The 21022-nt window shown below is 45.5% G+C and overlaps 1 protein-coding gene across 2 annotated transcripts in view; it reads right to left on the reverse strand.

The window, feature by feature from the left end:
• The window catches only part of APEX1 (apurinic/apyrimidinic endodeoxyribonuclease 1), a 41867-nt gene extending 21562 nt beyond the window's left edge, over positions 1-20305 (reverse strand). The window contains exons 1-2 of one of the 2 annotated variants that reach the window (XM_086935314.1): positions 20230-20305; positions 4286-4433 (exon numbers count right to left, since the gene is read on the reverse strand). In XM_086935314.1, coding sequence (XP_086791440.1) covers positions 4286-4349 — 64 coding nt within the window. In that variant the 5' untranslated portion in view covers positions 4350-4433; positions 20230-20305. Of the gene's footprint in view, positions 1-4285; positions 4434-19953; positions 20137-20229 lie in introns of those variants that run through there. The other variant, XM_086935315.1, reaches the window with a different exon arrangement.
• Positions 20306-21022: the final 717 nt, after the last annotated feature.

Consider the following 21022-nt stretch of genomic DNA (forward strand, 5'->3'; position numbering starts at 1 on the left):
GACGATCGTCTCCTTTTCGCCAACGGCGAACGGCGAGTGCAGACGCCGGGCCTTTCGACGTCGATCACTCGACGACGAAATAGTCACCGGAGACTTCGATGGTGGCCGGGTAAGGTCCTTCGACGCCGAGCGTCGACGTCGTTTCGCCCCCGACAACGGGGAACAGACCGTAGTCATCCCTCTCGACGCCGTAGTCGGTGCAATCGACCCAGGCGGAGAATGGGGACGCTTGCTGGTCTTCCTGCCCCTGGGGAGCCCCCCAGAGGCCTCAGCACGGGCAGATGAATCCCCTCCAGACCCACCTTGTGCCTTCAGCCTTCTTTCTTCAAGGCCCTGAAGCCTGATCTTCTTTCTGTCCTTCAGGGTCCTGCCAGAGAAGCCTTGACAGATCACACACTCCTCTGGGACATGGGAAGATGGAAGGCAGAGGATACACACCTCATGGGGGATCTGATTTGACCTTCTTCCTGGAGCACTCAGGGCATTTGTCGAATAATGCAGGCATATTTGACATAGAACAGAGTGCAAAAACCAAGGAGAAAAGCACCAAAGTACTTAGAAAGCACTTAACTTTGAAAAAAAAAGTGAAAAATCACCAAAAACCCTTGAAAAGGGAAAGCTCAATGCTCCAGGGTCCTGCTTGCAGGAGCCGGAAAAAAGAACTGAAAGTAAAAGGGACCTGCAGTGCATTCTGGGATACTGGGAAGTTCTGGAAAGTTCTCTTAAAGGCACAGTATCCTGTTTTGAGCCACATAATGGCAGCCTATGGGGCTTGTCTGTCCAGGTCTTCCTCTTTATCATATATGAGTAAAAACACCTAGGACATCAGCATAAATGAGTGACCAAATTAATTTAAGCCAGCAGGTGTGAAGAATAAACAAAAACTAGAATGTATACAATATATAGATTTAATAATTATTGATTAAAAATCATATAGACAGACAAACTATATGATGGGGCTAAAAATACAATTCATTAAAACCAAAGAATGTCATACTACACTACACTTCCTCAAAATCATACATATAGTGAAAAAGCAATACATTCATATACTTAGATGACATAAAAAATAGTCTTAAAACAACTCGACGCGCGTTTCGGCAGAAAACCGCCTTCCTCAGGAGTCTCTGCTGATTATCTTATATTGTACAGATAGCGTCCTATTTTTCAGTTGATTTTCAATCGTGAACCTCTGACAGGTAGTTCTGTGGTGCGGGCGATGATCAATAGGTCTTATGATATTATCCCGGCACTCTCTTAATTTCGCAAAGACGCTCTTATAGGGGGATTCTGAAAACGTGATCGGTACTGCTAGGTGTTTCCACAAATGACAGAACCCGGAAGCCTTTCGTATTTCTAAAGGCTTTATTTTAAGGATTCTTGATCATTGCAGTCAATATTCGGCATATGGGAGATGGTAAAGAAAGATGACGCTTATTAAGACGATAAATCAGATGGACAGCAAGATGGTGCTGCTCCAATCGGACGTAGACCGTCGTATCGGGTCCTTTAGCCGCGAAAGTGGTGGTGCTGCCGAATTCTCAACGCCCTTAAATCTCGTGGTTTTCCGATGGGAGCGTGTTGAGTTTATCCGTTGCTAGGCGACCAAGGTCCATGTCTTCCTCTCTATCATTCCAGAGTGTTTTTGCTGCTGAAGCAAGGGAAATCTGGACAGACTTTGCTGTTTGTGGATTTTTGATGGAATTTCTAGTTGAAGTACTGGACAGTGTAGCCTGGTTATAGGCTGCATTATCTGTCTTTAATTCTCTCTTAAGTGTCTGTGCAGTTCTGCATTTTTTCGACACTTTAAGAGATTATTTTGATTGCTCCGGGGTCCACGCACATGGGTGGGACTATTCACTAGATTATGACTATACACAGAGATCCCCTACTACAGAAATATGTATACACCTCGCTTAACGTGTGCACAGGATTCTTGTCATAAACTGTGGCTGTGTGACAGTGACCATTATCCCCAGTATGGGCAATTCACTTTGGAGGTTAGAAGAAAGCCATACCAAAAAAATATAACCTGAACAGGAGGGGTTACGCTTGCCTACATGCTTCGAGAAAAACAGATGGTTGTCAGGTAACAAATGCAATGAATTGCAGTGTGAAAGCCCTAAAGTAACGTTCAATTGGCTTAAGCTAGTACTGGGGGCTTTGGGATGGCTATACAGTGGCAAGACAAACAAATCAAAGAGTTCATTGATGAATGTAAAATGAGGAGAATGTCAGGGAGAGTAAAAAGGCAGATGCCTTGCTGTGGTATTATTGTGAAGCCAGAGGATCATCAAAGACGTTCTACAAAATAGAACTGGTATGGAAGTGGTCTGGATAGCTTGCTCAAGATAAACACATATGAGTAAAAACTCAAATCTATTTTTAAAAAACGAAAATGAACGACGCAAGTGACTTGACCCTGGAGGGGAAAGGGGGGCAAGCAGAGGTGTGTGTGTGGGGGCGTGGGGGAGGGGGGGGAAGGAGGAAGGTCAATGAAGACGGTGCTGAATAGAGCATTCTTTCTGGTGCAGTAACCTTGAGCAGATGTAATCATGAATGGGAATATATAATCTTACTATATGTTGACCTACCTATATATTTGACTGTCCCTATCCTTTCATATCAAAGACTCTTTAAAGTTACAGAAAGCTATGGTAGGTATTCGGTGTAAATTTGACTGCTCATGGACTACAGTGCCCTTTTCAAACAGTTAAAGGGGGCTTTCAGTATCTGGGGGTTTTACTACCAAAAACCGAGACGTTGATGAACAACAGCTTCGTGTCAATTCTACCAAGATATACATAGACTAACACCGTGGAGGGCGCCCCAGCTCTCTTCGATAGGAAGGGCTGCTATCTACAAGCTGATTAGCTCGGACTAGGTTTGTATGTGCGACAAACACCCCATTTTGGATGCCAGATACGCATTTCACTAAAAATAGAGAGGTGGTCCACACACCTATAGGATATTGGGGCGCACAGAGGAGCGATCTCTCCACTCAATGTGCAGAAGCCTATGAATGAGGGATAGCATTGTCCAATTTGCATTGATATTATTGGGCTCCCCATCTGGTGATAATTAATGACTGTGCGTTCTTATCTCAGCCAGAACGCTCTAGTGGTGGGCAGGTATGGCCCAAGAGTTAGGGGTAATGCAAGAGCCACTTATGGGTAACTTCTAGACGCTACTAGTTCAGATTTACTGGCATGATACACAGCTACTCATAAAACAGATGGGCAAGGCTACTGAGACACCACTCTGGGGTGCAGCTCGCCAGCACCATTTGTGGGCCTTGCCTGGATTCCACAAATGGTACGTCACTGGGATAGGATATCGAAACTAGGAGATACACGGGCCGCATACAGCATTTAAACCTATGTAACCCTCTACGAGGAAATCTTCCCCAATCATTAAATGCTAGCAAGTTAAAAAGCCCCCACTAAAGGCCTCAACACTTCCAGCTGAAGTAAAGAAAGTATCACGGTTAGAATTCACAGTTGCTTCACTGTCATTGCTGAGACGTGCCTTATCCTTACCATACAGTCTCCTGACGACCAATTCATGGGTCTGTTGTGTACTCCCAATGTGGGAAAAAAATAATTGACTGCTTCACAATGGAGACTGGGACACAGCGCACATGCATCCCTGGACAGTGGTCTTTATGCCCGATACAAACCGATTTAACTCGTACAAGAGGCAGCAGCTGGTTAAAGTAGTGATTTATGCACCGCAAGTGTGGATCAACTAGATCACTTCTCCATACAGCATGGGAGTGCCCAAAGATCAAGTCTTTCTGGAAAACTTTAATTAACGACTGGTGAATGTTAACAATCTGAGAATGTGGGGACCACAGAGGAAGTTTCATGAATTCAATTATTGTGAACGTCTGACTGAGAGGATAGGATATACCTCCTGCTATATGCAATATTTCTAGATGTGATATGTGTCTATCATGCAATGAAACCATAATCATTTCCAGCCTTATTATATACGTATGTATTATGTTACAGTTGTAAACGTTGTGGAGATGCGAGTCAGGCAAGTTGGTTAATCCCATAACGTCTTACCCGATAATGATTTGTTTTAATACAGCAAAGCAATGTTTTAAAAAAAACGTTTTGGGAGATAACGTTGTAATAATGTGAAATAGGATGTTTATATGTATGTAACTTTGAAAACCAGTACAAAAAAGTTTATTTTAATCATCCTTGTTGTTTGTTATTGTGTGCGAAATTAGAACTCAACTCATGGGAGCCCGATTTTAATGCTGAGACCTACTTACCAACATCATCCTCCACCAGGCTGCCTTTGCCACCGACCTCTGCTTCCTTCTCACGTTTGGGCATTTTCAGCACAGACCGTAAGGCGGAATCCAACAGGAAGCAACGACGAAGCACAGCAAGCCGTAGAATATTGGCAGTGTTTTCCTACTGTGGGTAGAGACAAGCAATTAACAATACATGCAAGGTTTTGCTTACAGCTTTTTCTTGTTACTAATGGTTCAATGGTACTAAATAGTAAAATGCCAAAATATGTATCCAAAGCAGTTTCTATTTATTTTGTTTATTTAGCAGCAGCTCTAGCATTTCTAACAGAATGACAACCACTGTCCCCAGGACCACAGACAGATTTGATGGTTAACATAGTATACATGAGAATGATGTGTGGGCTGCGAACGTCAGAGAACTCTAAACAGGCAAGACACACATGTTGTGCACATTCAGACTTCTATCTTTACGGGCTGAGCGTGAGCGCAAGTCAGGCACACTTGGAGCGCCCACGAGTATGCTGGTGCAATACTCACTACAGCATGTTTGCGACACAAGCATTCGAGAGGCCTTTGTCGGGGTGAACAGCAGCTACTGCTGGATTTTTCATATGTGGATGGGCTGGTACCATGAGGAGAGGCTGGGGAAGAGACGAATGAGTCTAGGCTCCATCGGATAACAAAAAGCACCCTTAGGTTTCTGTCAGTACACGAGGGAGTGGGGTATTCTATAGGAAAAATCACACAGAGAGGCTGGGGGGGGGGGGGGGGGGGGGTAGGGAGGGCTTGAGAAAAGGACGCTGGTGGAGGATTTTTCATAGAGAACAAGTGCATGCCCAGACTGATAGCGCCCAAGTAGATCCCAATGAAGAGATCCAGTTCAATACTAGTACCAGGCCAAGTGATGAGCCTGGGAGGACTCCAGGATAGAAAGGGGTGGATGTGAATTGACCAGAGAGCCAGGAGACCCAGAAAGAACTTGTAATGAGGCATCAGGACACAGGAGATGAAAAAATAATTATCTTACTTATTTTAAGAGCAAAGAAGGTAGCGACCTAGCCACAAGCAATCCAGCAGCAACTGTCTTCTGGAGAGGCTTGTAACCAAGGTACCCATTACAGTCTAAATTCTAATAATGAACACTAGAGAAAGAACTACATATGAGTATTAGAAACTTAACAGGACAGGAGAAATCCACACACCTCCCACCTAAACATAAACAAAGTACTATAATCAATAACTCAGTTGCAAACATAATCATGTAATTCTGCAGGAACGGAACAAGAACAAGAAATCCTACGCTGAGTATGTATACTTTGTGAAGATGAAGACTGTTGAGTACAAGAATTAGATGGAGAAAAACATCGTACAGGAGCAATTCTATTGAGGTTCCAAATACGACCATCACCTAATTTTACTGCATTTTTAAACAACTTAACCTTGTGGGGAATAGAGAACTTATTTCCTCCAGTTTTTGTGGAGACCGAACTCTTACACAATCACCAATATTGACAATAGTATGAGCAACAGCATGTCTAGCATCAAAATTCGCCTTCATCTTCTCAGACTTAATATTCTGACGAACCTTCCACTGGGGATCTTCAGCAAAACTAATCTCAGATCCATATCCTCTCATCCAGGATTGAAACAATTGGGTATTAGGTGTACGACCTCTAAACAATTCAAAAGGGAAATTTCTCGGTTGTCGAATGAGGAGGCAAACGGTAAGCCATAACTCTCTCTAAAATAGAATTCTTCTAGTCACGGCCTTGTTCCATTGCACATTGAATAGATTCTTTTAGAACACGGTTGAATCTCTCAACCATCTCATTGCATTCAGGATGGTAAAGAGAGCATCTTTTATGAATAATTCCTCTTTTGGATAGAAAGTCTTCAATTTCCTTTGAGACTAGTTGTACTTTCTTGTCAGTTAAAAGAGTCTCAGGAAGACCCTCTCTGTAAAAGACATTATCAAGAAATGTTACCACATCTCTGGTTTCGATACTTTGAGTAACCTTGACCTCCGGCCACCTAGAGTACATGTCGATAAGAAGTAAGACAAATGATTGACCAGATTTATAATAAATTGGACCTAAAAGATCAAGTGCAACGTTTTGCCAACACCTAGTAGGAGAATCACGAATAATCATCGGTTGAGTTCTAGTCGTGCACACTTTTTCAGACATTCTGCATTCAGAGCAATTTCTTATCAACCGCTCAACTAAAATATCAACACCTGGCCACCAGAAGTGCATACAAACTCTCTCCTTTGTTTCGATATACCTTGATGACCATTATGTGCAAGATGAATAATCTTCTCTTCAAGTGCAAATAGTGGGACCAGACGTGAACCTCTTCACAAAAGATTACTGTGTAAGTAGAGTTCATGCCTTACATTCCAAAACGTTTTTGCCTGATCAGAAAGAAATGTAATACCTGTCCACCCACCAGACATGAAATTGCATATTTCAGATAAAATTGTCATGCTTTAAGGATTCACGCCATTCCATTTTAGACACAACCCCTTCAACAATCTCGCAGACCTTAAAAGTTATCTATCTCCCAAGAGTCATCAGAATCAAGTACCTCGGAACCTACAGGTAACAATCGCGACAGGCAATCAGCAACTTTATTATCAACTCCTGGGATATATTTGACAAGAAAATCAAAATCTTGTAGTGCAATAATCCACTTACAGATTCTGGAAGAAACTGCATTAAGATCCTTCTTGCCAAATAAGTCCTTAAGAGGCTTATGGTCAGAATGTACTAGGAGGGACAACCACCTACCGGCCAGACAAACTCCCGAGGTCACGATGCAAGCTGCTCCTGCTCCTGGGTGGGGAGCGCTGTGTGTCTCGCCGCCGCTGCTCCATCTTGGCGGCTGGAGACTACAGCTCCCAGTGACCTTTGCAGGCACTTCCTGCCTCCCGCCTTCTTCGCGTCCGGAGGCGCTACAAAGCAGGGTTGCTCCCTCGGTGGAGCGAGGGACAACCACCTACTGGCCAGACAAACTCCCGAGGTCACGCTGCAAGCTGCTCCTGGGTGGGGAACGCTGTGTGTCTCGCCGCCGCTGCTCCATCTTGGCGGCTGGAGACTACAGCTCCCAGTGAGCTTTGCGGGCACTTCCTGCCTCCCGCCTTCTTCGCGCCCGGAGGCGCTACAAAGCAGGGTCGCTCCCTCCGCGTCGCGGACGCCGCCGGGCGGGCCGTCTGTGGCCGTCCGGGGACGACGAGGGACGGGACGGGCCACCCCCCTTGGCCCCTGCGACCTTCTACAAAACCTACCCAGGTACCGCATCTTGTCTATATGGAAATCGCAATTTGTTTTGAAGCCATTCACAGAAGTAACTTAACAAATTCTACAGCTGCACACAAGAGGATTATAAGAAACCCACGCTGGGCAGAATTAGAGTGATTTAGTGGGAGACTATAAGGAAAAAATGTCTAACCATCCCAACACACGTTCGGCTGGGAACAAACCCAACAAAAGAGTGACCCCTAAACAAACTAGAGTGGAAACAAGGAGGGTGCCCTCCCGAAGGGGAACAAACCCACAGCAATTGACTTAATGTTAAAGAAAGTCACTGGGGAAATAGAAAGCATGGAACGGAGTTTATCCTCCTCACCCAACCTCAATGTCATTACCCAAACACCCACCAGAGATCTATCAACAGTAGATAGCCCAAATATCCAGGGCAATATAACTCAACCAAACAATGATATAGAGGATGTCCCCTGTGCACAAACCCCGGGCCAAGAAAACTCTGAGTGCAATGAAACGACCCACCAGAAAAAAAGGAAGCGACAGGGGAGGATTAAGGGGCCCCAGAGACAGAGGAAAGCGTTAGTAAGAGACAATCCACCAACACGCACACAAGAGTATATAACAGTAGAAAGTAACTCCCAAGTAGAAACCATTCCACCAGGGTGGATCGAGACCTTAGTTGCAGATCTCAAAAAACAGCTAGAATCCTTTATTGCGGCACAATTAAAGCCTATTATAAGCAAGGTGGACAAAATAATGTGTGAGCTCTCTAAACAATCCAAGGCACTAGAGCACACACTGGCAAAAACCTCTACTGACCCAACTCAGATAACTGAGGCAGCCATTAATGACAAGGCAAATACAAAGAGAGGGCAAAATAACAACTGTGTCAGTCACACTCAACACGCAATTGTCCAGATACATGAGGCCCCAAGAACTGCCCAAAATCAAAAAGGGGGCATTAATGACAATTCTAGAGGGGGACACAATCAAAGTGCGAACAACATAAATATGGAAAAAAACCCTTTACAACCATTAATGCAATGGAGACAGGAAGACCGCCCTCAGAGGGAAGGGAATTACGATCACTGCTATACAGATTCAGACTCCTTTCATACTACTAACTGTTACGCCTCACATATAGATCTTCCCCCTGAGGCAAGCCCATTTGTAATAGTTTTTGCAGGGGTACCAGAAATCAGGCCCACCGAGAGAGAATCACACTATCAATTACTCACCAAAATCTCCAAGTGGTTGAATATCCACAGACCCTTAAATAACGGGGAAAGAGGAGAGATAGTACACGTAAGAAGAGTAAGCTGGATTGGGGGGGAAAAAAAAGACATAAGAGGGGACTGTATAGTCGCAAATGTTAGGGACACCAGTCTGGTTGATTACATCCTGAAGAATTCTAACAGGAATCAAACCAGCACTATTTGTGCACTCCCACTTGGGTATTTTTACCCAAGGAGTCGGAACATTAACCGTGCGGGTGATGAGGGAGGGTGGATTCTTGGAAGACCACAACGTACACATAGACCAAGACCAGTAAGCCACCCCAAACAGTCTTTTCCTCCTCGAGATTATGCACAATGGAGAAACAGATTTGCTCCGATTCAATCACTCGAGGACATTGATTGACTCATCCCAATAGAAAATAACTTTGTAGCAAGTTTAGTGACTAGTGGATGCCTGGGCCCAGAATTAGGGGGTGAACGTGGGAATGAGGAGAATACACAAACCGGGAGGCTAGACCCACATTTGAGACAGGGGGAAAACAAAGTAAATATCCAAGATATATCAATAGTGGGGGAGGATAGAATAAATGAAACTCACATAGTAAGAGGTAAAGAGAATAGGGTGGGTCCGACCATCCTATCCTGGAATATTGCAGGGCTGGAAGCTAAATTAAAAAGTAAGGAGTGGTTAGAATTCATAAGGCGCTTTCATGTTATAGCGCTCCAAGAAACATGGGCACGGGATTCGGACCCTTGTCAACTGGAGGGCTATAAGTGTTTCTTTAGACCTGCCCAAGGGACAAATTCTGGAAGAGCAAAAGGAGGCCTAGTAATATACGTAGATTTAGACCTGAATGGCACCTGGTCATACCCAGACTGGATGTCAGACAATATACAAGTAGTTACACTACAACACCAGGGGGAGAGTCTACTGCTCCTAAATTTCTATAATTCTGGGCCAGTGGAGGGGAACTTTCCAATATTAGCAGAGCTGGAGAGCAGACTAAATGAGGAACTGGATCAAAGGACGAAGGGCCCAGAACCAACTGTCCTGTTGATGGGGGATTTTAATTGTCATCTATGCCCCAAGCTAGTCCCTCTATCTGCCGACTGGTCAGCATGCCCACTAGAAAAGGGTCCCCATTTTACACACAATAAAGAGGGTACAACTCTGATGAAGCTATTAGATAATTTTGCGCTCACTCACGTCATGGATCTAGCTGCACTTAAAGTAGGGGAATCCCCAACACCCACATTCAAGGGAAAAGGCGGTGGGTCCATAATAGATTATATAATGATCTCTGCCTGTGCTAGAGAACAGATCTTAAATACTAGAACAGAGTGGAGTCCATTTAGTGATCACAACCCCATTGTAATTGAAATTAAATGTAAAGATGTAATTAGAAAAGACCCAGGGGTGATCCATGAAACTGACATCCAACCAATAGACCAAGGGAGACGCATAAGGTGGTCACTGATTAATCCTCAAGAGTTTTATGTCAAACTAGTGGGCGAAGGGAAAGCCCATATAGAGACCTGCTTAGATCCCACAATAGAGGGTAGAGGAGTGGTAGAGGCTTTCGAATCTTTAACCAAAATTGTGGAAGGATTATTGAAAACTAAGAAGCCCGTAAAACAGTCGTCCTCTCCAAGATGGTTTGACTCAAACTGTTCCAGAGCGCTAAGAGACTTAAAGCAGTGCTTAAAAAAGACCCCAAGGGACAAGATTGAAATTATCCGCTGCAGACAGAACTACAAAACCCAGGTAAAGAGAAGGAAGTGGGCCCTTCAAAAAGAAGTCTGGGCTGACCTAAGGGAGGCTGGTGAAAAAAAGGACTATGCACAGTTCTGGAAAATCATAAATAGACCATGCTACCATGATTCAAGCTCCCCAGTCATCAGCGCTAATATTCTACCAGAACAATGGATTGCTCACTTCAAATCCCTGTATAACCAACAGGAGGTTGACATTGGTGATGGAATATGGAGGGGGCCAAGGGCAGAACAACTTGAATTATCTTTGGAGGAAGTCCTTAAAGCAATCCTAGGGCTGACACGAAACAAAGCCCCAGGCCCGGATGGTACCCCCCCCAAATTTATTCCTCAGTAACACCGAGTTATGGGCCCCAGTGGTAACGAGAGTACTGAATGCAGCAATCAAATCGGGCTTGCCGAGATCATGGTCCACTGCGGTGATTGTCCCGATATATAAGAAAGGCTGTAGGGACAGCCCGCAGTGCTACAGACCTATCTCACTGATTGATGTTTCTGCCAAAGTACTCGGGAGGGCGCTCCTCAACCGCTTAATAGACTGGACTGACACCCACAACATCCTGGTGGACACCCAGTACGGGTTCAGAACAGGTAGGTCAACTAGTGACCAATGCCTCAACCTATACCTCCTCACGGCTAAGTACACCAAGACGACTGATGGGACCATATACATGGGGTTCATGGACTTAGCAGCTGCTTTCGATAATGTCAATAGAGCCAAACTATGGTCACTCATGTCTAACCTGGGAATTGATTCGGATCTTATCAACATTCTAAGGGAGCTGCACTGGAACACCCCTGCCAAGGTCCGCTATAGTACGGGGGGGGGGGGGGGGGGGGGTGAGTACCGATCCCTTCCCGTGCTCTGGCGGGGTGAGGCAGGGGTGTATCCTGGCGCCGTTCCTGTTCTCCCTTTACATAAATGGACTGGAGAGTGCCCTGATAGCACTGGGAACTGACTGTCCTAAGGTGGGCTCGCGTCATCTGCCGGTACTTCTGTACGCTGATGACGCGGTCCTCCTAGCACGAACGGCAGTTGGCCTGCAGCTCTTAATCAAGGGTTTCTCTGACTTCATGAGGAATTTGGACCTCTCCGTCAACATGACAAAATCTTTCATCATGGTAGTGGGGAAGAAACCACAGAAGAAATTTGTGTTTAAACTAGGGGATCATGTCTTGGACACTGTTAAATCATTTCCGTACTTGGGCCTCTTATTTGATGAAAAATTTAAGTTTGCCCCTCTGATAGAGGAGAGGGCAAGGAGACTAGTCTCAGCTAATGGAGCTATACTAAATTTTGCCCGTCGAATGGGACGTTGGTCCCCAGAGCAGGTGATGACATTGTATAGGTCGATCAGCATCTCAAAGACCATCTACGGAGCTGAAGTGTGGGGTTTCAGGGATGCACAACCAATACAAAGAGAGGAAGACAAATTCCTAAAAAAACTGTTAGAACTCCTGTTGAGCATCCCAGCAGCGATAACACACGAAGAGTTGGGTACCCCATACATAGCCGATCTGATCAGACAGACCCATTCTGGCCTGGCTTAAAATTTGGTCAAACCCCAATGCGGAATTGTCCAGACAGATTTTCCAGGATTGCCTGCTGAAAGAGAGATGGCTCCAAATCCCCTGGCTGAAATACGTCAAAGACACATTGGGGGATATTGACGAGGAAAGGCTATTTCTGGATCCCTCTATGGTGGACATTTATTCTAGGCACCTTGTACAAAAGCAACTACTGGAAAAATATGATGGCAGGAAGAGGGAGCTTGACTCTACTAAACCCTCGGTAGTTGCTCATTCGCTTGTTTGCAATGAAGTGGGCATGGGACCGTATCTCTTTTTAATGTACAGTCAACACAAGAGGTTTTTAATGACTCGTTTTAGGCTCAATTTGTTGCACCATACTTTAGCTTATCCGTCTGGGTTCACTCAAACAATTGAGCAGAAGGGTGCCTGCGGCTGCGACAATAGGTCTCCGCAGGACACCCTTCATTTTGTATTACTGTGTTCTTTTTTTAAAACACTGCGTCAAAGATTCTTAGTGGATGTTTTAAAGGACTCAAACATCATCCATGCTAAATCTGCTTTAATGTTTTTGCAAAGAGCCACTGAAATGCGTACTCTGTTTGCTACCATGAGTTTCCTTAAAATTGCTTTTAAACTAAAAAACACAAGGGGCTGATAAAGTTGGTGGGATTGGAAGGAAACTAAAAAGTCATATGGGGCCTTGTGTTATATTTGCACTCTGCTTCTACTATCTACAAAAACCCCTTTTTAACTTGTCGCTCTTTTTAAAAAACGCTATGTTGTTCAGTATGTTTTATGTGATTATGTATTTCTATGTATTTTTATGATGGTTTTTAACCTTTGAAATAAATAAAAGAACTGAACTGAACTGAACTACTAGGAAGGAAGAACCCCACAGAATTATTTTTTGTTTCTTGATGGCCCAATAAATGCAAAGAGCTTCTTTTTCAATCACAGAATATTGCAATTCTGGTCCTACAAGAGCTTTTTAAAGAAATATAATGGTTTCTTCTTACCATCTTTGAACTGTTTAAGGACAGCTCCCAAACCCTTAGAGCTTGTGTCTGTAATTAGACCAGAGTCTTAAGAGGTGTCAAAGCTCTGTAAGGATGGGGCTGATTTTAGGGCTTCTTTGACTTTCTCAAACTCTAACTGGCACTGATGTGTCCAAAGGAATGTTATCCCTTTTTTTACTGAGACTATGAGTTTAGCTTGCAAAATGTGGGACAAATGTATTATAATATTCTGCCATACCTAAGAACGTTACAAGTTCTTCGCGAGACTGAGGAACAGGTAAATCATCAATTGTCCTCACTTAACGTTCCTTAGGTCTAACACCATCAGACGAAAAATGATGTCCAAGGTAATCTAATTCTTTTAGATTAAATTTGCACTTTGTTTTAGTGTAGGTTCAAACCTCTGTTGCAAAATTGTTCTAGGACACTTCTCAATCTCAAATCATGTTCAGTTTGCGAAGAGCCATGAATTAGCACATCGTCTTGATAAATCTTGACTCCCTCTATTCCTTTCAACACGTCCTCAATGACTATCTGAAAGACAGAGGCTGTGGAGACCAGACCAAAAGGAAGACAAGTGAATTTAAAGGTTCCAAATGGGGTAATGAAGGCAGTCAGATCCATGGATTCTGCATCTATCTTTACCCGATGACAGGCAGCACGTAAATCAAGTGTTTAAAAACTATCACAAGGCATATTATCATGCCCAATTTCGCCGCGTTAGCGGACGTTTTTGGCAGAAAAGCGGCGATTTAAATATCGCTCTATTTTCAAGGACACGCGAACGCGTGTTTCCTTGAGTTAGCAGCCGTCTTTTTCTTCACTTTGCATGTCAGCGATTATTATCGCTAATGACCCGCAAAGTGGGCGTTCCTCAGAAAACAACATGGGTACTGTTATACCTGTCAGCCCTAGGGTGGTCTTTCCCTGTGTTTTTTTTGCCCTTGCCTCATTTTTCCCACCTCCTTTTTTTTGGCCCATAGGTCTTCGGGCACCTTTTCAAGGCTAAACTGTGTTAGGGTGCAGGTGCTCTCTACTTCAAACATGGCTGCCACTGGCCCCTGCAGCATGGTCTTTTTAGTGTAGCACCCTAGTTGCCAGGAGCAGGCTGGATCCCCATACAATGTTGCAATGCCAGCCACCCATCCCCTGTCCATAGGTAGAGTGGGGAAGCTCCTGGAACCTTCCAGAAGAAAGGCGGAGCTGATTTTTGCCGCCTTAGAGAGTGGTCACCTGACCTGGGCATATATAAGCAAGGGAGGGAACTTTTTCTAGTCAGTTGGGGCATCACTGACCTGGGGAACCCACGCAGGAGTTTTAGGCGGGAGGGCCTAGTTAGGAACCTATGCTACTGGGAGTGACAGGATTTAGGTGTTGCCTCTTAAGCTGGGTGAGGTGTCCTAGACTAGCCCCCCTGATCTGGCCCAGCGTAGGGAATCCCAGGGTCCTTCTGCAGTGACTGAGAAAAATTCATCAAGCCTCTAACCCACACCCCCCCCACCCTCTTCAACTTCAAGTCTACTTTCCTTTGACCGGAGACTGCTGGGGGATCGACCAGGTACTGGACTGTGCTGCCCTGCGCACCCCCTGCCTGCAGTGGGCCCACCTTGCCCCACTTGTCTCCCCTTGACTGAGCTGTTCTGCTCCCTATTCTGCCTGCAGTCCCTGCTGAACTGCGAACATCAGCGCTATCTTCGGCTCCCTCTGTGTCCCAACACTGCCTGCTGTCTGACTGGCCAAGCGCTGTACTCTGTGGCCCTGCCCAGCGCCGAGAAGCATCACCCCCAAGCGCTGGATTGCCCAATACCAAGCGCTCTCTTGTGCCAACTGGATTGACCCCCCCCACGAGTAGCGCTGCGGTGCCTGACACCGTCATCACGAGGCGCTGTTGATACCCCCACTCACCGCCGCAGCCCGGAGCTGCTGTGCCGTCTGAGGCACTTGAGGAGGCCTGGCGTCCATCGCGGCGTTGGTGCCGCCCACCCGACACCCCTGAGGCGCGGCTGCCCTGTCGTCGCGTGGCGAGCTGCGCCAGCCTCGATCACCCCCCTCGGCGGCCCCCATATGTGAGGAGAGGGCCGCCCCCATCTCCCGCGTCAGGCCGCGGTAGGCCGAAGCCAAGCTGTTCACCCCCACGTGACCGTGGAGCTCCTCCGCCCCGCCCCCGGGCGCCGCGCTGCCATTGGCTTAGGCGGGCGACGTGATTGGGCGGAGAGGCCCTGGCCTCGGAGCTTTGCCGGTGGGCCCCGAGTCAGCCCGGGAACATCGCGGAGGGGGCCGTGGAGCCTAAGTGCCCCCCTCTTTTCAGCCCCGCATGTCGGCCTTGCCCCGGCCCTGGTGCCTAAAAGTTGCCCCTGCACCGCGCCGGGCCAAGTGAGGCCCCGGGAGGGTCGCGGACCCCTTCCCAGAGCAGAGTCTTCGCAAGGGCCCCGGAGGGCCGAAGAGCATAAGGTAACCCCTGGGGAGGAGGGCGGTAGGCCGTTTAAGGCCCGAGGTCGCCCCACCTCCGGGGTGAACTGAGACTGGGCCCCGTTGGCCCCCCCTTAATATGCCTCGAGAATTTGGAGGCTTGGGGACAGACACTTACCCCACGGCATTGAACTGCCATATTGCCAGTTTCCGGCCTGTAGTGCTTATGTTTATGCCATATTTACAAGCCTGCTAATGGAATGGTGATCTTTTTCACTGTACTGAATTTCTTGCAGGGGCGGGCATCAACAGTTCCTGGTGGGGCCCGATTGTGTTACTTATTGATTCATTCTGATGTTACTCCGATGATCTGATTTTGGTCGTAAGACTGTTGATATTTACAAGGGGAAATGCTTATTATTTCTTCCTACAGGTTAACCCCTGGTTTATGAGACTACCTTCTAGCCTGCTGAATAGTTTAACGTGACAGGCTGTGTATTTGGAGTGGTCTGCTGTATTGGAAGTACTCAATGAAATGTTTTACCCTTTTTATAGGAAATGCATTTTGAAAGGCGTTCATAAAATGTTTTAATGTGGTATTTTAAAGTAATGCTGATGATTTGCTAATGCATTATTTGCTTGATCTAAAGCCTACATAAAAGATCTTGATTTTCAAACACAACTAATGGTGTGGTCTCCATTATTGCGCCCACTTCATGTCTCATTGGATGCGTGTGTTGAGTAGCTGATTTACACGTAAGCCCCTGGCTGCCTTCCTGCTCGAGCCAAGCTACCCCCCGGGGGAACTGGTGGTCCCAGTTCTTACAGGTACATATCACTAAAACGGCATCGCGATATTTACAAGGATGCCCCAGAACCGCGATTGGATTATCAAAGTTGCGCTAAGGCCCCTTTATCGCAGGATTTTAACTCCTGCTATTAAATCTGACTTAAAAAGCACAAAAAGAAGGGGACAGGAAGCTAACTAAGAAAGAAGTAGGTCCAAAACCCAGGCTCCCAAAGGTAAACTTAATATTCACTAAGGGGCGACTGTTCCTAAAGAAAAAGTATAGGACAACCTATTCTGGTTATGAGGATATGACTCTCTCAGTATGTTTGGATATTGTACGGGGTGGGGAAATTCTCCTTTGAGATATAGTGCCCTCACACACCCTTGCGAGTGTCATGCTTCATCATTGGGTGTTGCTCCTCTTGTGGGTGGCACTGCAGTCCCTCACGAGCCCCGCAAGAGGGCTCTTTGGCGGAGATCTTTTTAGGAGACGCCGCTGTTGTGCATGCGGGTGTTGGGGCCTAAAAGAGGTGAATGAGTGAGTTAAAATGGTCTTCGATGGTAGCCAGAACTGCGTTTTATTCAGGGGTCCCGAAGACAAGGATAAAATATGTCAATTGGATATGGAGATCCTCCTTCAAACAAATGAAGAGTGGTGAATATTTTTCACTGCTTTTGCATCCGTGAAGAAAAAAACGTGTGAGAAGATATAGTTCAGGTCAACATGTTTCGCGCTGCGAGCGGTCCCTAGTGGATCCAAGATCGCTTCGTCAGGACCAAGAGTGAAAAAGACAAGTGAAAAATAAGGAGTCAGGAAAAAGACGCCCTATAATCCTCACAACCAGAATAGGTTGCCCTATCCTTTTCTTTAGGAACAGTCACCCCTTAGTGAATATTAATCTGACTTAGCCATCTGTAACATGGGAGGTGGATCTCAGGGCTAAGTCCACACTTGCCTATTATCAAGGTTAACATTATTGCTGGATATTTTTTACTGATTTTCTCACGTTAATGCATGTTATCACCCTTTATCACTGGATTTCACATCGCCTGGGTGAAAAGCGTTAATAATACGTCGCTAATTATCGGATGTGCTTGATAATATGCCCCTATCACTTTTAATAAATACATACGTAAACCATAAAGTTGTAGCAGACTCATTTGCAATCAGCATGTTTTCCATTGAAATGGCCATAAAATGTCATACTGACATGCTACCTGCTGATAAAGCTGTATAGCGTGCAAACAAAGTTTAGAAATAAAGTTTCTGCAAATGTTTGTCATTTTCACATCACCAAGTAGTAAAGTGTTCTAATTTTTTTGCTCCTATTTAAATCTTTATTTGCTTCAAACTTCTGAATTACAAAAAATATTGCTTTTGTCATTCCTGATATATTTCAAAATATTCGCACTATTCATTTACAAGTTGTTTAAATGTTGTGGGTTAGAAAAAAAAACCTGTAATCTTCCAGCTTTTTGATTCAAAATGATTGTCAGATCACTTGACAAAAACATCTAACTGTAATAAAATAAAGAAAGTAAGCACCATTTTCCAGGCTAAGAGGAGCAGCAATTAGTGAAAAGACAAAATGACATTTGACCTATGTCCTTGAACAGACAACAAATGTGTCAAGATCAAATCAGGATTTAAAGGCTTCTTTATTGCTTATTCATTTTCTCAATTAACAGAACACTTGTACCTTTCCAGTTTATAAATAGCTCTGCCTGGTATAATCTGACTCAACATAGCGAGTGGACCCCGATGGCCTCTGCAAGAGTGAGTACCTGATGATCACAGGGTGCCTCCCCAGGTCCTGTGCTCCTGTTTGGTATCAAAGCGCACTCCTCTCAGTACACAGGAGAAATCCTGAACTTGTGGGCTCTTCGAGACTCAGAACGGGCCTGTTCACACAGATCTTGCTGTCTGAGAATACCACCACTGAGAAGCTCCGGTGGACCCAACTCTTCACACTACAGCAACAACCGGCAATGCAAGATCTGCACTTCGTTCTACGACAGCCGGGGTGACCGACAAAGTGAAGCTCCAGCAACGACTGTCCACAACACCAGACTGGCTCTTTGTGCTACGCCACTCCTGCTCTTCATGCTACAGCAGTGAAACTCAAAGTACTGCCCATGGGCCACTTGTGACCCTCTTGACCTTTACATGCGGGCCCTCCCTGGTGAACAACAGCACGAGCTGCTGTTTAGTTGCTGAGCACTAATGTTAAGAAATAAAATTGTTAAATAAACGAGCAAGCAGTTATTAACCTGCAAATATATGCTTGCCCATTTATTCAACATTTGTTTACACCGCTTTGCACATTCCCTGACCCACCCATACCACCACCACCCTGTTTTGCGGCCCCTGGGCAAATTTTTGTTAGTACCCCAGTGCTACAGTGACTACTATCCACGACACTCTTCTTGTGGCCTCCTCCAATGTGAACTGGACTCTTTGTGTCGGACTTTGAAAAGGTAATCTTTTCAGCAGCACTAACCTGGTCCCTGTACCCGGCCCATGCTCCATCGCGGTCGGCCTAATCTTGAGGCTTTCCCCCGATCCAGCACAGCCAGATAACCATGAGCGGCGCTTTGCAGTAACCATACTTCCTTACATCTTTTAAATAGCATCTCTCCGGTTCCACTAATTGAATTATAAATCTTTGCACCCCACCTCACAAGCAGATCTACCAGATACCTTGAAGACAAAAGTCCATGTTTTACAAGCAACAGAGACCTCTGTTGTGTTTGCTTTACTTTAAGCATTAGTCATGGGGCAGCTCTAGAACACATTTAAAAGTACTTTCTATTTATGTTTGTTCTTTTAAGTATGTATAGATAATGGAAAAAAATATTTACCACCCTTAGGTGAATTTGCTTATTTTTGTTCCCACTGAAACAATATAGGCCTTATGTTCATTTGATCTCTGTAGCATGTGCTTACCTGTGTTAGGGCACAATAAAGTGCAATGGTATGAGGGGGTGAGACGTTTTATGAAGATTTATTTACTTTTACATCTTTTAAGCAGAAAATGTGTTTATCACCATCTGAACCTTACATTTTATGGGTTCGAGTGAGTTGCACCCAATACCTTGTAAGTTTTAAAGGGAAACTCTTGGCAAATATTACATTGTAAAGATGTCAGCTCTTTGTTGATCAGGGATTGGAAATGAGGGTTGTGCGGTGGGATGGTTTCGCGGTGCGATTCAGTTTAGTTAGAGTGCCCGTAATAATGCAGTTTAAAGTAGCAGCCGGACATTTTTCCACCCAACATGGCCACCTTACTTCAAGCTTCTTTGAGAGCGCTGTAAAACAGAACCCCATATTGCCGGTCTAGTTACCTAGGAGAGCATCAAAAAGCCCAACATGGCTGCTTCCAGGGAGACCCATGTGGTTAAAAGGTGCCGACTAAGCTCTTGGATGGGACTCCGGATCTACCCAGACCTGCAACGTGGTATGTAGGCGTCTTCCAGGGGCATATGCCCTGGAACAGTCCATCCCTATGACAACGCGCCGCAACACCATAGAGACCCTGGGTCGCTCTACTACACAGACCCTCGAGAGACCATGGCAGGCAAGCACCCCGAGCAAATGACAAAGGAACGTCAACGTGCCACGGCGCGAGCATCGAGCGCTCACTAGACTTGGTCTGACAAGCACAGCGAAGCTCTCGGATGAACCACCAGTTGTCACCGCAGTCTTTCCATCAATTCAGGCTGGGTGGCGCGTGTGGGATATTCCAAGCTTGAACCTGGACGTCGGAGTTCAGCGGGGCGCCTCCACCAACGCCATCTTGCTAGCTGCGCATTATATTGCAAAACGTGAATCAGCACAAGCGGCAGTTAAACGTATGCTCCTTCCTCTCCAGGCCAGAACTCCCCGTGCCCCAAGCCTTCTCCCCCACCTCCCTACTACAAACTGCCTTCTTACCTGACCTCGCAAGGTCCCCACCGCTCCAGTCAAAGAAAGTGAGACGCGACCACAGCTAGATCCTCCCGGGAGAAGAGGCGTGGCCGTTCGCCTAAACAAAGAACACTGAGACGGATCTAGAGGGCGGACTTTTTTTTTTTTTTACATTTATTTAATGTAGATTTATATAGCGCGAACTTTACCCAAAGGTGTCAGAGCGCTTTACAAAAGAACCAGGTAAGTTACAGAAGATACACTAAGCACGCTAACAAGTTACATATATACAGTTAGAGGTACACAAGAAAAGAAAGATTGAGCACCTAACAAGTTACATATATGCAGGTCCATCTCGAACTATTTGCATATTTACATTGTAAAAAATAAAAGGTGTCAGTGTTAGGTTAAAAGCAGGAGCTGTGTCTGTTAATTTATTCATGCGTTTTTTTTTATATAGAGCAGACCTTTACCACTTGACTGGTAGACCTTCTCACAATTTGTTTTGCAGTTTTACATAGCGCTAACTCTATCTGAAGATATTGTAGGGGTTTACAGGAGCACCGGTTACATTACACAAGGACACGTTATATTTTAGGTCGAAGCCTAAGTTAATGGGAACCCAGGTGGAGCGAGCCGGTCACCACCTGCAGTCCTGCCAAGGCAGACATGCCAACCCTCCCGATTCAGGCGTGAGACTACCGATTTCAAGGCTAGTCTCCCGCCTCCCGATTCTGCAAGCAAAAACCCGATTCCTCGGGGTTTTAGCTGACAGGGTTTGGTATTGTGTAAGGTGCTAATTCTTCCAGCAATATTCAGA

Source organism: Lissotriton vulgaris, chromosome 8 (assembly GCF_964263255.1).
Source record: "Lissotriton vulgaris chromosome 8, aLisVul1.2, whole genome shotgun sequence".
Taxonomy (NCBI): Eukaryota; Metazoa; Chordata; class Amphibia; order Caudata; family Salamandridae; genus Lissotriton; species Lissotriton vulgaris.